At 38.6% G+C, this 17,769-nt stretch overlaps 1 protein-coding gene across 1 annotated transcript; it reads left to right on the top strand.

Annotated features, from left to right (window-relative positions):
* Positions 1 to 228: 228 nt before the first annotated feature.
* Positions 229 to 17,533, top strand: LOC132835492 (axonemal dynein light intermediate polypeptide 1-like). The gene is made up of 6 exons (XM_060854832.1): positions 229 to 243; positions 2,680 to 2,786; positions 8,751 to 8,920; positions 13,151 to 13,329; positions 14,564 to 14,728; positions 17,498 to 17,533. The coding sequence occupies exons 1-6, from the start codon at positions 229 to 231 to the stop codon at positions 17,531 to 17,533; spliced, it is 672 nt and encodes a 223-aa protein (XP_060710815.1).
* The last annotated feature ends 236 nt before the right edge of the window (positions 17,534 to 17,769 follow it).

A 17,769-nucleotide genomic window follows, 5' to 3' on the forward strand; every position in this document is an offset into this window, starting at 1 on the left:
CCACACTTTAACCTTTTTTTTTATTTTTCACCCAGTGACTAAGATCTATTGGCCAAAAGAGTTTTTAAATCATTTTTCCTGAATGTTTGCAAACTAAATAGGTTGACCAATTTTGCATTTTCATTAAATATGTCTTCTTTATAATGAATAATTTTATGTTTATCAAGAAAACATGGAAGATGGATCTTTTTCCTTTAAGTCAAATACAGAGAAGACATATGATTGGCCATGATTAAGAACCAGGTAAAACAATTACAGATAGTTCTCCTATAACGCCGCAGTTGTGGTCCTCTGCGATGCTGTGTTATAGAAAATCATGCAATATAAATAATAGGGCATATGGGAAAAAACAGGGTTGGGACAAATCACCAAAAGTACCAGTAAAGATTGAAACAAAAATGGTAGTTTGCCTAACACAATAGAGTGGTGCTGGAAAAGCACAGCAGGTCAGGCAGCATCCGAGGAGCAGGAAAATCAATGTTTCAGGCAAAAGCCCTTTATCAGGAATAGATGAAGGGCTTTTGCCTGAAACGTCGATTTTCCTATTTCTTGGATGCTGCCTGGCGTGCTGTGCTTTTCCAGCACCTCTGTAATCTAGACTCTGGTTTCCAGCATCTGCAGTCCTTGTTTTTACCTGAATAAATAAAGTTTGACCTGTTGTAACTGTTGTATGGTACTGTTTAGTGCAATTCATCAGAAACTTCAACTGATTGCTCTCAATTGGTATCTATACCTGTTGGCTGCACTATATTCTAGTCAGTCTTTTGATTCCATCCAATGGTAACACAGCACAAGTCAGATCCCAGAATGAAACCTGCCTTGGCAGATCAAGGGCTAAATCTTAATTTCTTTCGCTAAGTGTCAGTTTTGTCAAAGTTTTCAGAGGGATTCACATTGTGATGCTTGGGGATGTCTAGCATCTAATTTACAAAACCCATCTGCTTTATTATCTACCCCACCCTTTGGTGCTCCTCCCACACATTCTAGCATCATTGTACTATGTGCCATTTCTAAAACAACTCACCACTTCCTGGATATCCCAGAATTGACGAACATCTGTGGTGCAGCACCATCTTTAAAAAGACATTGCGCACCCAGCCAAGAGCTGTCAGACCAGAGCTCCCCTGCATGGTTCCTGATATTCAACCTGGATGTGGGAGAAAATGGAAAATTGGTGCCTCTCTTTGTGGGCAGGGACATAGAGATACTGCTGATGGGGATGGAGTGATGCAAAGGCAGGATGTCCTTTTCTCCCATGCCACCAGAGGACACCGATCTACTGGAACACACCAACCTGGACCAGGGTTACCATGCAGGCCAGTGCAGCCTCAACCATCTGAAGGAATGCACAGAATGTAGGAAGAAGATCAATGACCTTCTCCACTCTCCCTGTGAAAGTGCCACCATCTTCTTGCTGATACCTCACTCAATCTCTGCCACTGTACCCACCATTTCCTGCAACATCTTCCCTACTCATTCTCATCCTCACTAACATCTGACCTTGACTCACCCTGAATCTCTTATGCACAGACTATTCAGCCCCTCAGGACATCTACACACATGCACCAAAAGTAACAATATACTATCCCCCTCACCCACTATGTGCAGAATTTCCTGACTCTGACCATCTGAGCATTTGACTGACCGTGTCCAAGCCCCTGTATTGGTACTTTCTTTGCAGTTGGTTATCATAGTGATTAGTCACTGAAATATTCACAAGAATCTGCGGATATTAACATCTAAACATATCTTTAAACAAAAATGGGAAAAAAATCTCTTAATACAAACAACAAACCAAGTATCAAACTACTCCTTAATATTGTCCTTTTACTGTTCATCAAACCCAGTGAAATTTCACTCTTGTCTCAACAGTTTTTTAATTAAGAGATTACTCCCAGCTTCTTGTCCTCAGACTGTAGAGACATTTTCACGATGCTTTTCCAAGTCCACTAGCATAAAAATTACACAATACCGTTCACAAAACATTTCATGAGAAAGTGCACAAGCCGAATGATTATGTAATGCCGATTGGAGTCCAGTCCTCCGCGCATACTACTCCTGATACCAGGGATGAGAATCGTGTAGCAGAGAACGGGAGTTCGCCTTATTAAAAAAAAGATTAGCAATTCAAAAATCATGTTACAGACAAGTCGTGTTTAATAAAAGTGTGTTATAGGAGAACTACCTGTACCTTTTAGTTGTGACCCGTGGGGCAATGAGTGATGAGAAAAACAGTACACTTCTTGTAACTCGATCATACACATGAAATAGGACGGGGTGGTCAGGCAGCACAATTCGCATCGGAGAAAGTGAGGACTGCAGATGCTGGAGATCAGAGTCGAAGAGTGTGGTGCTAGAAAAGCACAGGCGGTCAGGCAGCATCCAAAGAGCAGCAGAATCAACATTATGAGCATGAGCTCATGATCATTTTAAGGGGCTATCAATGTAACCACCAGAGATTTATACTCTAGTTTTCTGAATTTGAAGTGGACGTGTTAATGAGCAGAATAGAAAGAGCTTTTCTGTACCAGAGTGTGGTTTATGAGACTGAAAGTGGGAAATCACACAGGAAGAAATGTAATATATTAGCTTGAATGTTTATCAAAAATATAAAATAATGAATTTGAAGAATGACCTTTCTACTTGTTGCTAATTTATTCAACTGTTTTGTTTACCCAGGACCATAAAATAAGCCCTAAAAAATGTACTCTTGGAGCAACTAAAGGATCAGAAGAACACAATAAACAGTCAATAGAATGCATTTTAAATGCAATATTACCTCCAAGGTAAGTGGATTTGAGGGCTTTTCTTCATTATGTCTGTAAGTTAGCTCACTGAGCTTGAAGGTTTGTTTTCGGATGTTTCCTCACCATACTGGGTAACATCATCGGTGAGAGTCTTTGGCGAAGCCAGTATGGTAACGAAACATCTGAAATCAAATCTTCAAGGTCAGCGAGCTAACTTACAGACTTATCGTCAACCTGAGCTAAAAATCTTCTCAAAAATCTCTTTTCTTTATTTTTCAATCTCAGATTTATGGTATTCTTGGGTGCAGTCAAACTATAAAATAAACAACTTGGACAATAACTTTTAATATTTGTAGTTGATTTCCATAGTATTGCAGATGAACAATGTCTGAATAAAATGATTGTCCTATAACTGTGCAGCTATCTCTAGATTAACATTGTAAGGCAAAATTTAGGCAGGACTTGCCAGAATCATTCTTTATTTCATGCAAACTATTTTCTGTATAATTTAAGAATAATGAGTATGTTATACTTTGTCTTAATGACAACAGAATAGCTTCGTTATTCCCTCCTACACTACAAGGATATGTTCTTTCTTCTTGTAGTTTCCTGTCTTTTATGTAGCCCACCTTCTGCTGTCCAACTCTTGCACAACATCCTTTAAAACAAACCAAACTCCAGTATCAGCTCTTAGTCAAACTAACTCTTATCCTTCCAGTAGATTCTACTCGTTTAACTTAACAGTAAATTTTTAAAAATGAGCGAGTGATCTCTTTGAAAAACTTAAACTTCTTAGAAGAATTGACAAGGACAATACGAGGAAGATATTTCCCCTGGCTGCAGATGCTACACCTAGGAGTCATTTCCCAGTTAACAGACTAGCTGTATTGAATGTAGGTGAAATGAATCCTTGACACACTGTACCCTAGGGGCTTTGAATGATCGGTTCAGCATACTCAAGACAGAGTTTGTTAGATTTTGGACGCTAAGGGAATTAAGGGATATGTAGGTAGGGCAGTGAAGCAAAGTAAAGGTAGAGTTATGATCCTAATGATTGGAGAAGTAGGCTCTAGGGTCGTATAACCTCTTGCTCCTATTCTACTTATGATCTTGTGCCATTATCTGCCCTTTACTCTGTTTAATACTGCCTTCAACTCTGCATACAAAGGAGTCGGTCTCTCACTCAACATCAGTGAGAACAATTCTCCACCAGCCCTCTCCTGGGCATGCATCTACATCTCTGGCATTTTGTTGGAGAGGCTTTGGATCTCATTGAAGAAAATGCCTACCATTATAGTGGTGACCTTTGAGAAAGATAGCTGAAGTTGAGAATCAACTATGCAAGTCAAGCCTTTCAAAACAATGTTTGTGCAACAGAGATCCTCATAAATATACAAAGTCTACCATGTTGTTTTATCACATACACACACTTACATACTCACACACTCAAGCAAATCCTCTCTCATGCACACACATATACCCCCCCACACTCACACTCATGCACACACCCTCTCACAGGCTTATACTCCATCATACTCACGCACACACTTTACCAAGCTTGCACACATGCAAACACACACTCTCACATGTACTCACACTCACACACATTCACTCTCTCTGCCTCATGCATACGCACACACCTTTAAGTCTATAGGGTGAATTTGTATTTGCAGAATTACATTTGCAGATACATTCTACTTTGCTCAAAAAATGCACAATCCACAGGCAGTCAATGCAGGCAGTCAATCCATGTAATATTTTGTAAATTTCACTTTGGAAATAGAACCAGTCTGACTCAAGACTGAGATATAGACAGACTCTAACCTCCTACCTTTAATGCATTGTCTGAGCTGAGATGTCACCTATTTTTATAAAACCTTGTTATCTCGAGAATGTGACTTAAAAAAAGTTCGGGGATTTACATATTAATGAACCGAAACCTGAAACACATTCTAAAAGATCAGACTGTGCCTGATGCCTTAGTACACTCACTACAGTGAAGAACAGGCAAGGTTGTTTTGCTTATTCCTTTCCCACTTGTAGCAGCCTCAAACCGAATGAACATTGAAAACAGTTTTCATATTTTCAGTCACATCCTGACTCCCATTCCTTCTGATTTATGTGGACTTGGGCCTTGCCTAGCACTTAAGTGATATAAGTACTACATTGCACTTAACCCAAGACTCAATATTCAGGTCTTCTTGTGTGTAGACCTGAACTGCTTCATTATCTAAGATCTCATGAATGGTGCTGCACATTGCTCAGTCATCAGGGAACATCCCCACTTTTGACCTTTATGATGGAGGGGAGGTCATTTGAAGCAGCTGAAGATGGGCCTAGGATACTACAGTGGGGAAGTGTTGCAAAGATGTTTGGAGCTGAGATGACTGACCTCCAACAAACATTGCCATCTTTTTGCCAGATATGACCCAAACTTGGAGAGGTTTTCCTGATCCCCATTGACTCTAGTTTTGCTAGCAATCCTTGATAACGTGCTTGGTTAATTTTTTTTTCCAAGGAAGAGAGAATGGATAAAGTGAGCCTCTATTGTTTTGCATTTTAAAGAATGAGACAATCACATCAAAAATTACAAAATACTGAAAGGGATAGAGATGTCAATTCAGTAAGCTTTTTCCCCTGGTTAAGGGAGTCTGAAACCACAATTAAAATTGTGTACGGGCTCAGTCCTTGAGTATGTTTAAAATAGAGACAAATAGATTTCTACATACCAGTGTCATATAAGGCTATGAGGATGAGTAGGTAAAAGGCATTGAAGTGCTTGATCAGCCATGATCTTATTGAATGGATGGACAGGTTTGATGGGCTGAATGGCCGACTCCTGTTCCTATATTCCTATGTTCCAATACTGTCTTGATGTCAAGAGCAGTCACTTTCATCTTACCTCTGGAGTTCAGTTGTTTTGTTCACATTTGGAGGCCAAGGAGCTGAGTCACTCTGATGGAATCCAAACTGAGCCTCAGACTGCAGTATACTCCTTTGCAAATGCAGCTTGATAGCACTGTTAATTACCCTTTCCATCACTTTGATTGAGAGTTGACCAATTGGCCGGATTTGATTTGTCCTGCTTTTCAAGTATAGGACATATCTAGGCAATTTTTCACATTGTTGGGTAGATGCCAAGGTTGTAGTCGTATTGGAACAACTTGTGTCAGAGTAGTGGTATTTCATGTCCAGATGCCAGGTTCCTGAATCAATTACTCTATGCATTTCCAGGAAGGAAGTCCCTCCCATCCCTCCTCAATAACAATAAATGAGTACATTGAGCCTTCCTACTGGGACTTCCTTCTTCATTAGGAGAATATGGGGAAATGGTGGGTTTTCTTGACACATTATTTTAAAGCAATAAGTCTCAGACATCAGGTAACTAGGGATCTCCTGGAGTGACAATGTTAATTTGTTCTTATTGTAATGGTTTTACAATCCAACAGCAAACTTTGAAAGACATTAGCTTGCTTTTAGTTTATTGAGAAGATGGAAGAAATGAATTTTCCTAGAGGACGGACCAACAATTTGGAACGTTTTAGTTTTCAGCTCAGAGAAGACCTGGGGTCAGATGTGAGAACAGTTTCTCCTGGAGAAAGGAATTAGTTCAGAGCAGTTAGTAAATAGGTTACTTCAGTATAAGGGTTTAGTTTGAAAAATCTTTACTAGAAGTGTTTGGTTAGAAACCTGAAGGGGTTATTTGAAGCAAAGAAAATGTAAGTTCTATTGTGAATCAAGGAAAGGGTAATAAAATTCTTGACACAAGGAATTAAAATAAACAATTAAGTTGAGCATAAAGATGTCATAGAGAAGGGTACTCTTTCCTTTATTTAAGTACTGTAAAGTAATGGCATTCATATTAGGTGCATTGGTATTAGATTTGGTTAAATTTTATTTTTACTGTGCATTTTGAAATCTTTTAAATTGTGTGAAATGTAAATTGCTTGATTTGTTCTAGTATACTTTTTGTGTAATTAATTATAACTTCTCTTTTTGTTAAAACTAAAGCTGCAAGATTGTGTTCACATGTTTCAGTGAAAGACTACAATATTAAATTTAAAAAAAGATCTGTTAAGCCAAGTTTTAGCCTGGAATCTGACTTGTCCAGCGATAACATTGGCTGGGTCATAACATCTGACAATACGGTGCTGAACTTCAATTCCAGCCCTTCCATGTTCAGAAAAGGCTGAGATTCTATTATCATGGCTGACTCTTCTCTCTGAAAAGGCCTAACAAGCCACTCAGTTTAAGGGCAATTAGGGATCAGCAGCAAATACTGGCCTTGCCAGCAAAGCCCATACCCAATGAAAGAATTAAAAAGGCAAAAGGCCTGTCTGCACAGTTAGCTGTTTGCTCAGGATAATTTTATCTTTGTTTCATAACCCCTCAAAGCAATCACAAACAAAAGCTAATGGGCATTATAATCACGCCCTTGATGTCACCAGAATACCAATAGATTATATTTGGGTGGCAAAAGGAAAGGATTCAATGTTTTGAAATATCACAGGAATGATTAAATCTGCATCAGTTTCCAAAATATGCACTAAAAATGGTGTTAAAAACTATGCATGAAGAAAACGACCATATAAATCTTAATTTAGTAGAAAACTGTTTCAAAGCAATTGAACACTAAATCTTTCAATAATCAATTTTTCTGGGATGGTTTGAAATACAAATGAATGATCCTTGAATTCCATTGGCCAGCTTGATACCAAGGATTTTCATGGATGGAAATAGTTTGAAAATAGATCAAATACTCACTGAAAATGGCCACAGGAACCACCTGACCGACACAGGGGTTGATCAGGTTTCATGAAACCAACATGATTAAGATCAAAGATAGTCTGAGCTAAAATTAACATTTCTCCAAAGGCAAAGAAACACACCAATCAGGCCTACAATGGAAGAGTGAAAAGGTCTATGTTTCCCATTATGAGAACCTTCTTCATTATGATGATCTTCATTTGTTGGGAATGAAACAACAACTGTAGTTACCAGCTGCAACAATAACCTCCACAAGTAATAAATGTACAAATAGCTTCCATTTCAAGGACATTCTTGGTATATCAAAGGATGGAATGCTGAAATTAACATGGACTGAGAAGGCTAATTCCTTCACTCCCAAGAAGAAAAATGCCAGGTTAACAATACTGACTGAAAAATAAGCACTAGGGAATGGAGGATTTAAAACAAAACTGCAATATTCATGATTGCTAACTGCATCCAAAAATCCAAATAATCCACCATGGTCACAGGTTAAAACCTTGAGCCTTAAGGATTCCGAAAGAACTTAAAACTGAGTTATTTTATCTTTGTTTGTACTGGACATGTGTGCGTCACGTGTGAGAGCCCAAGTGTCAGCATGAAAATTGTATACTTGATGCATACAGCAGAAATAGTTAGCAACATTTTAATTGAAATGAGTTATAGCCTTGTGCTAAAACATTTGTAGTGATCGGCTGAGAAAGCTGAAGAAATGGAACCTGGTTTACTCTTTCTCATTTGGTTGTAATAAATTAGCTTGAAACGTTGATTCCTTGGAGCCTTTCTCAACTGCTTCAATGGGAAAATGCTGTGCATGTTGTCCCCATAATTTCTATTTAATTCAATATGTTCTTTCTTTCCCTGGTTCCAAAAACTTCAGTATTTTCTATACTGAAGGCATTAAATGCTACTGATGCAAAGTTACACTTTTTTAAAACTTAAGCTGCTGAAGAACCATATTCTATGGTGCAAAGAATATTTTGTGCCATGAGAACAATTGCCTTATTCCATTGCCTTCCAAAGGTGGCTGATGTTTAGTGTTCCATTGTGAAAGTTACTGGAGAAATGCTAATGTTGGTTCAAAGGCTAGAAAGGTTTCAATATTATAAAACTGTCTACATCTTTAGGGTATGTACAGGGATATTTTCAGACAATCAATAGAATATATTGCAGGGAAAACATTATAGTGAGGGCAACATGGGATAGTTATAGTTTTCTTGTTTCTTCTTTATTCAGACAATGGATGGAGGATGGGAATATGTGGATTCAATATATATCTACCATCCCAGCCACACGAACAGATGTGATAAATTTGCAGAATCAATTGGATCGGAAACTACAACAAAGGCAAGCTCGGATGACAGGAATTTGCCCTGTTCGTCGGGAATTATATGGACAATGTCTTGGTAAGTGATGCATCTATTCAAACATTATAGGAGGTGTGTTCCCATTTTCAATATTACGTTGAATGAGATTCATGGCTTCCATTCCAACAAGACGTATCGTGATTTTTCTCATACAATCTTCTGCTTATCTTCTTACTAATTATGGAACTAGACTTTCAGGGACCTTCATCGTGAAATTGTGCTGCTCTGGTGACACCTTCCATTGTTCATGCTACTGGTGCACATTTAAAGTTCCAGCTGTACAGCATTTCACTTCAGATGTTGCAAGCCAGGAACTACCCTTCACACTGTGTTGTTAGACTGATATGTCCTTTTTAAATGATGCAATTGAAAGTTCAGTACACTTATAGGTACTTCAGGGTTTTGATCTGTCGTCATGTCACTACTCACCCTGGTCATAAACATCGTCTACATGTTTGCTTTCTCAGGGAGGTGTGTTGAATCTGTTAATTTTATCTACAGTGGCAGCCTTTGGTGCAGGTTGTCTGTGACATTCTTTTATAAGAATGAGGTGGACGTGTTAGTGACAGTCTTAAGCTGTTTAAAAAGTGAATACCAATGATTTTACCATGGCATGCATAATGTTTAAAATGAGATGTGGAGTACTGATGGTTGTAACAGTGGTAGTTGTGAATCTGATAGGAAGGGAGTTCACTAATTTGGGGTGCACTGATATAAAAAAGTAAAAAGAATCAGGGAGGGGCGTGTGTGCATAGTAATTATGAAGGTGAGTAAAGTGTGAACTGAACAAATGAAAGCAGTATTCTTATTTTGACAATTTCAACGATGTCAGTGAACATTTTGCAGTATTGAAACCATGCGCTCAAATCCGAGTTTTTGGCATTGACCTCATACGACTATAAGGCAAAGGAGCAGAAGTAAACCATTTGGCCTTTTGAATCTGCTCTGCTATTCAATGAAATCATGGTTGATCTGATAATCCTCAACCCCACTTTCTTGCCTTTTCCCATAATCTTTGATTCCTTTATTGATTTAAAAATGTCCACCTGAGCCTTGAATATTGTTAGCAACCCACCTTTAGAATTCTCTGCAGTAAAAAAAAGTTCCAAAGATTTTGTACCCTCTGAGGGTGAAAAGAAAATCCTCCTCATCTCTGTCTTAAATGGCTGCACCCGTACTCTGTGATTATGTCCTCTGGTCTTAGACTTGCCACAAGGGAAAATGGCCTTTCTGCATCTACCCTGTTAAGTTTCCGAAGAGTCTGGTATGCCTGAACAAAGTCTTCTCGCCTTCTTCTAAACTCCAAAGAGTACAGGCTCAACCTATTCAACCTCACCTCATAAAAACCTTTGGTACCTGGGATCAATCTAGTGAAACTTCTGGATTGCCTTCAATGCCATTATGTCTTTTCTTAGATAAATGTCCCAAAATTCTTCACAATATTTGAAGTGTGGTCTAACTGGTGCCTTACATAGCTTTAGCAATACCTCCCCATTTTTGTACCCCATTCCTTTGAAATAAAGGCTAACATTCATTCGCCTTTCGTTTTACTAGTAAGTTAACACATGATGGTTCCCAGATCCCTCTGCTTCGGCATTCTGCCAGTTTTATTGACTCAATTAACCTGCCTATATTCTTATGCAGAATCCTTGGGTTATTTGAGAGGACTTGAATATAAAAGCAGGGATGTACTTCTGAAACTGTATAAGGCTCTGGTTAGGCCACATTTGGAGTTTTGGGTCCCACATCTCAGGAAGGATGTACTGGCCTTGGAGCATGTTCAGAGGAGGTTCACAAGAATGATCTCAGGAATGAAAAGCTTACTATATGAGGATTCTATACTCGATGGAGTTTAGAGGGATGAAAACTTACAGAATACTGAATGGCCTGGACAGAGTAGATGTGGGGAAGATGTTTCCATTGGTAAGACAGTCTAGGACCCGAGGCACAGCCTTACAGCAAAGGGAAGATAAGGAGTAACTCCTTCAGCCAGCAAGTGATGAATCTGTGGAATTCACTGCCACAGAAGGCTGCGGAGGCAAGGTCATTGTGTATATTTAAGATTGAGATAGACAGGTTCTTGATTATCAAGGGGCTCCAGGATTACAGGGAAAAGTCGAGAAGTGGGGTGGAGAATGGCGGAGCAGACTGATTGGGCTGAATAATCTAATTTCTGCTCCTTTGTTTTATGGTCTTTATCGCTTGTTTTCCCACCTATTTTTGTGTCATCTGCAAAATTGTGAAAATACATTCACTACCTTCATCTGAGTCATGAATATATATTGCAAATAATTTTGGAGCCAGCACCAATCACTGTACCACACTAGTGGTTACAGGTTAACATCTGTGCCCTCCCATGAAAGTGCCCTCCCATGTTCCAAGTCTTCGTCTTCTATTAGCTATCCATGCTAATTCATTACTACCAGTATCAAAAGCTTTTATTTTATTAAGTAGCTTAATGTGTGGTACCTTGACCACTTTGCACTTACTAATGAAGGTGTTCTCTCATGAGTTTCCTGCATTCTGGAGATTTGGACTGTCCTTTTGTCTACTGATTGGATATATCAAGAATTTCTGAACTTCCACTTCTCCTTCCACGGACTTCCTGAAATCCGATTTATTTCTTTCAGAAGTTTAATGTGGTGATTGCAACCAGAGTGCAAGTTCTCTTCAAGGAGTGTTGAGTGCCTTTAACTTGATCAGATTCACTACATTACCAGTTTTGCCAAATTTGTAATCAGTGCATAGCCTGAATTATACTAGCTGCATATGTGACTCATGATAATGAACTAGCAACAACACATTCATCCAATCTCAACATAGACACTCAAACAGCACCGCGTTTAAAATAAATCATTAATTTAAAAGGAACCTGAAGAACTCTAACCTGGAAAGCTAAGGACCAGGTGCTGAAAAGTGGAAGCAGAATGGCTGCTCGTTTATTCAGTTCTCACAAACATGATGTGTTGAAGGCCTTTGACTGTGATGTAAGTTTTCAATGGTTAACCATATCAGAGATCCAGGAGATTCCATGCAGGAATACTTGAAAACTCAAAGCTTCTTCCCTATAATAAGTTAACTTCTATTATTACCTAAAAAAAATCTATATAATATTGGCCCTCAAGTATATTTCAGCAGAATCCCATAATAACAAATTCACATCATCATTGATTGATTTTTACAGTCCATATTTGGAATTTTATTGCATGACAAACCGTCTAATGGCAGGTTGGAAAGTCATATATGACTCTGCTCTGGTTATTTGCAAGACTGATAACCATATTTTAGGGTAATTAAAAACCTTTGGGATTGCCATCCCTTCAAAGACAATCACCGACACATTAGGATCACAACTCGCCTGCTTTTTCTCAGTATTTTACTAACCCTCAAAATGTGATTTTGCACTTAGAATGACTGTTTGGAAGATTCCAACTATGTATCTTGGTACATGTTTTGTGAGAAAGTAGATTCTGGCAAGTATTATATTTATAGAAATGCCATTTTTAAATTTGTAGCAATAATCAAAGTTATTCCTTCCACAATATGACAGAAGATGCTGCAATTTCAAACCAGTATTTCTCTTAAATTTTTGCACACTCTTGTAAGTTAGTCTCATAATCAAGAACTGTGGTGTCCTGAGTTTAGCTAGTCTTAATGTCTTAATGTAAATACGTTAAGAGAGCATTTCCCCTTTTAATTTTTGCCCATTTCCTCACCTTTTCTGAAAGGTCTATTTATGCAGTACTCTTCTGAAACCATACACCGCCATATTGTTATGCTTCATGTTGTATTTTCTTTCCTTATTTCAAACTTGCTGTCATCTTGATTCTATAACATATCGGTTGACTCATGTTTCATTCTTTACAATTTATTCGAACTTAATACATTAGTTAATTTGCACTGATTTGGAACCTATTATTTGTAAATCAGTCTGACTTTGAAAATAATAGCTGCTTATTCCTGATTGTCATATCTAAAGGGTTTTTTCCCCAGCTAAACAAAGTTCCAAAGTTTGACCTAATTGTACCGTAGTTGTAACCAGATTGAGATATCACTTCTTATGACTTGCATGACAGATCAAAAAGAGCTTCTACAGATCAAATTAATTTGCTCCTGAGTAGAACAAGTTGGATAAAACTTAAACTTCCAAGTTTTGTTAAATATCATTCAGGTTTTTACATATTATTTTTAAATTGATGGAGGTCAATGCTAAAAGTAGTGACTGTGTTATTGCAGTAATAACTGCATTTGATTTAAATTATTTTACAGATGAGCTCATTAGACAGATCACCATCAACTGTCCAGAACGTGGATTATTGCTTCTTCGAATTCGTAATGAACTTCTCATGACTCTTGAAACTCATGAGACATTGTATGAAAGTAGTGTTGCGTTTGGTTTGAGGAAGGCTCTGCAAGGGGATCTCGAAAAGATTCATCTCCGAAACCGTGTAAGTTGCTACCACAAAGGTCATGGGTGAAACTTAAACCATGTGATGGAAGCCTTAGTCACTGAATGAAGAATTGGCATCAGCCCTGTGCTGTCGCCTTTTGGGATGCGCCACCATATTAGGTGACAATGTGACAAGGCTCTGAACTGGGTATTATTTGACTGTGGGTTGGGAGGTTTGTCCATGAGCTGCAGTCACTGAGCCACTCTCAGGATCACGATTAACCAGTTGGGACTACTTAAACACAATTAAAGGCCAATGAATAATGTCACCACATTTGCATAATATATAATGCCTATTAAAAATATTACAACTGAGGTATTGGGCCATTCTGGATTGGGGAGATACTATGAAAATGATCAGGACAACTTAACTACTGACCATGATAAACCACTGCCTGCAAAATGTTAAGAAATCTGAAACTTGCACCCTACTGTCCACTTTCCCCTGCACTTTACAGAGGTTAGGTAAAGCAGGTAACCAACCCATTTTTCAAGAGTTGAGTTGATCATTTAAAAATTATCATGAAGCTATGATAATATATCTCAGAATTAACAACTCTATCAACGTTATTCCTTGCTGGACAGGTTTTCTGACCTAAGCAGGAAATCCAATAGCTAAAGGGGGTTAAGAACTGCTAATTACAGGAGGTAGCTGGCTTTTATTTCCCTTTTAGAGTCAGCTTACCTGCTTCAAGCTCTCATCTACCTCCAATCTCTCCATCACTGCCACCAACTCCCATTCCACTTTCACTCTCATACTGATCTGTCAATTTCCCAATTGAGTTCCCAGAAAGCTCTTCCACTCTCCTCCATTATTGACCATTCTAATCTGCACCCTGAAACATTAATCTCGACTTCCCAGCTGTGTCCCGGTGCTAAAGGCCAACCCAACTGAGAGTGAGACAGCCTCAGTCTGCAGCATAATAATCTGAACTGACTATCAGTATTATGGGAATCCTCAGGGTTTATGACTGGGCCATGAGAATTTTGTTGCAAAAAAATCCACTCTAGCAAGTAATTGTAGTGAACTCATGCAAAATCTATGGATTCTGTCAGTATTCTTTGAGTTTACAGAGTAACAGAGAAATATTTTGACAACCTTGATGATGGAGTCATTGTAATAACTAAACTACTTGCATATTTTATACTGAATTCTGAGTATAAATATAGTTCTTTCTTTCCAAAACTCATAATCCAGAAGGCTAGAAAGTCTTTAATTTTTTTACTAATAGATACATGTACTAGAAAGAGAAAAAAGCGACCTTCAAAAGGAACTTAGTAAAATTGAAGCTAAATATGAAGCAGCTGAGAAACGAACTGCTGAGAGGAAAATGTTAGATGACAAGAGGCATTCGGAAGAAGCATTGGTCTTTAAAAAAACAAATCAACAACTGAAGGTAAAGTTACAAGTTTTGAGTATAATTATGCAGAGGTATTCCTGGAAAATATCTGTGCTTTTATGCTGCCATGCATGGATTGTTATATTAAGATGGTGTCTTTTAAGAATAGTAGGTGGTGGTGATGGTGCCCCAATAGCCAAGGTTAACTTCAAAGATAGTATCTCTCTTCAATCCATCTATTTTTTACATATAGACACTTCCAGTATGCCACAACAGGGTCTCTGTGTCTGCTTTTTCTATTTTAACGTATTTACCTATTTTTCTCATCAACCTGTTCAGAGATGTTATTACACACCTCTGGAACATGTGGGATTTGAACCCAGGTCTCTCAGTCCAGGGGTACGCCCATTTATTTTTGATTTAAATGGTTTACCCACTGCACCTGTCCACAACCTCAAGTGATCCTTAATGACTGATTTACAGATGGTGGCTGGAATGCTGATTTTGACACCTATCAGGCTTGGGTGTGAGTAGAAGGTGAGCTGAGCACATACCGTATTATGGGAGTGTGTAAAATCCAGCCCTGTATATTGATGAAAAAGCACCATGGACTGTCAATTATCGGTGAAGAGAGATTATCAATAAAATGAGTAGGTGAGCTAATAGAATGTCACCTGTAGGTGGGGAAGAGGCTCATTCCACACAGGAAGTACAGTAGTGTTAGCAGTGTGGGCTGGTGCTGAGCAATTAAGAAGGAATTCTTCTGAGTCTCACCCAATGCCACAACCCTGATCACACACACTCACAGATACCAGTTCCTCAGCACTGGGGACGACATGTAGTCCCAGCAATGGCTATGTGTAGTGCTGCTGGTATCACAGAACTGCTGGCCAATCCAATTAACTAGTATCTCTCCCAGGTGCAACTTCCTTTCAAAAAGGGGGTAGACAGGTGGAGAAGAAGGCATTTAGCACACTTGCTTCATTGGTCAGAGCACTGAGCAAAGGAATTGAACATCATGTTGCGACTGTACAGAACATTCATAAGAACATTCATTTGTATCACTGGCTAGTCACCATTAATTGACCACCATGGCTCAGTGGTTAGTACTGCTTCCTCACAGCAGCAGAGACCTGGGTTCAATTTCAGCCTCGGGTAACTGCCTCTGTGGAGTTTGCACATTCTCCCCGTATCTGTATGGGTTTCTTCCCATGGCCCAAAGATGGGTGGATTAGTCGTGGTAAATTGCCCCATAGTTTCCAGGGAAGTGCAGGCTATGTGCATTAGCCATGGAGAATGCAGGATTACTTGGGGGTGGGCTGCTCTTCAGATGGTTGGTGTGGACTTCAATGGACTTTCATACTGTAGGGATTCTATGATTCTTAGTTGCCCTTGAGAAGGTGGTGGAGAGCCTTCTTGGACCGCTGCAGTCCACCTGCTGTGGGTCAACCCACAATGCCATTAGGGAGGGAATTGCAGGATTTTGACCCAACAATAGTGAAGGAATGGTGATATGTTTCCAAGTCAGGATGGTGAGATGCTTGGAGGGGAACTTGAAGGTGGTATTGCCCTTGCCCTTCTAGATGGAAGTAATCATGGGATTAGAAATGCTGTCTGAGGACCTTTAATGAATTTCTGCAGTGCATCTTTAATAGCCAATTCAAGGGACACCAGAAAGGTGCTAATATCATCTTCTAATTTTAATTGTATACATTAATTCATCTCCTCACATTTCTGAATTTGATTACTTCCGCATACCTAAGCCTGTAATTATGTTATTATTCTTGAATCTAGAATATTAAATCTAGAGAAAAAAATATAAACTGTTGAAGATGGTCAGATTTTTTCAGAACAGTATCTTTTAAAATTATGACAATTGGTGAGACTTTATGTCAAGGTAAATATGGTGGAATGTAAATAAAGATATGAGGCAGGAATTGGGGAGGGTCTGAGCTGAGTGCATGTGTAATTTCCTGCTTCTGGTTGTACACTTTCATCACTACTCTCCCCCTCCCCAAGGAAAAAAAAATCCTGAAGTTTGCGTCAGAGGTGGAAAAGTTGTCAACCCGTAAACTGGTATATTGTTAGGATTATTAAAATGCTAAGTTAGTCATTGGTCAGTTTTGAGACACCCACCACTCCCACTCTTTTTGCATAGTACTAGGAATACAGCAGCTCAGGGAACAGACTGAAGGTAGCCTCTTGGTGGCAGACCAGACAGCCAACGGTTCAGGAGATCTCTGAGCAAAACACATCTCTATACCTACACCTACCCGGACACAGCCTCAGCCATAGATTGTCAGATGAAAAGATTCCCCCTCCATACTATTGGTCAGCCTGTTGAGGATTAAGTAGTAAAGTGGAAGAGTGGGCCTGGTGATACAAAGTGAGACTACTCAATATGGCCTGTAATGAATTTCTACACATTTTGGTTACTGTCTTGCTTAAGTATATTTTATTTGATGACAGAAAAACACATCTGAGAAAGCTATATGCATTGTTAAAATGGGATTTGCCTGATTTTGATGTCAATTTTATTTAAGCTAGAATATATATAACCCTCATGATGTGACAAGGTCCAGTTGATAATAAGCAGGACCTTAAACTACTCATTGACCAATCTGGATGGTCTGTCCAATTGCTGTTTTCAACATGGTGGAGGGTTTGAATATGCTTTGTCAGACTGAAATTGAGTTCTGGGCCCAAATGCAAAATCCTGGCAATAGTCCTGTTGGAACAAAATACTTTTTTATTTTCTACAGTTTTTATGCATAAAATGTTTTCATACTTTTTCTTGCATAAGAATTTTTTTTCTCTTTAACATAGCTACAACTTGAAGGTGTTATAACTTACAGAAGGTGAATTGCGTCCTGCTCTGACTCCTTACCTCTGAAGACAGCATTACCTTTAATGCACCTTTCATCAGTACTTCTGTGGTTAATGCCTGACAAGTGAAGAAAGAAGAAAATTACATATGTATTAATGCTGCATAAATATAGAAATTAAATTCTCAAATTCAATTTTCATAAATTAATGTTTACCATAATTTTTAAAAATTAAACATAGGTATTGCGAATGTTGGTTTATCATCTTAATAA

The sequence above is a fragment of the Hemiscyllium ocellatum genome, chromosome 3 (assembly GCF_020745735.1).
Source record: "Hemiscyllium ocellatum isolate sHemOce1 chromosome 3, sHemOce1.pat.X.cur, whole genome shotgun sequence".
In the NCBI taxonomy this organism is placed as follows: domain Eukaryota; kingdom Metazoa; phylum Chordata; class Chondrichthyes; order Orectolobiformes; family Hemiscylliidae; genus Hemiscyllium; species Hemiscyllium ocellatum.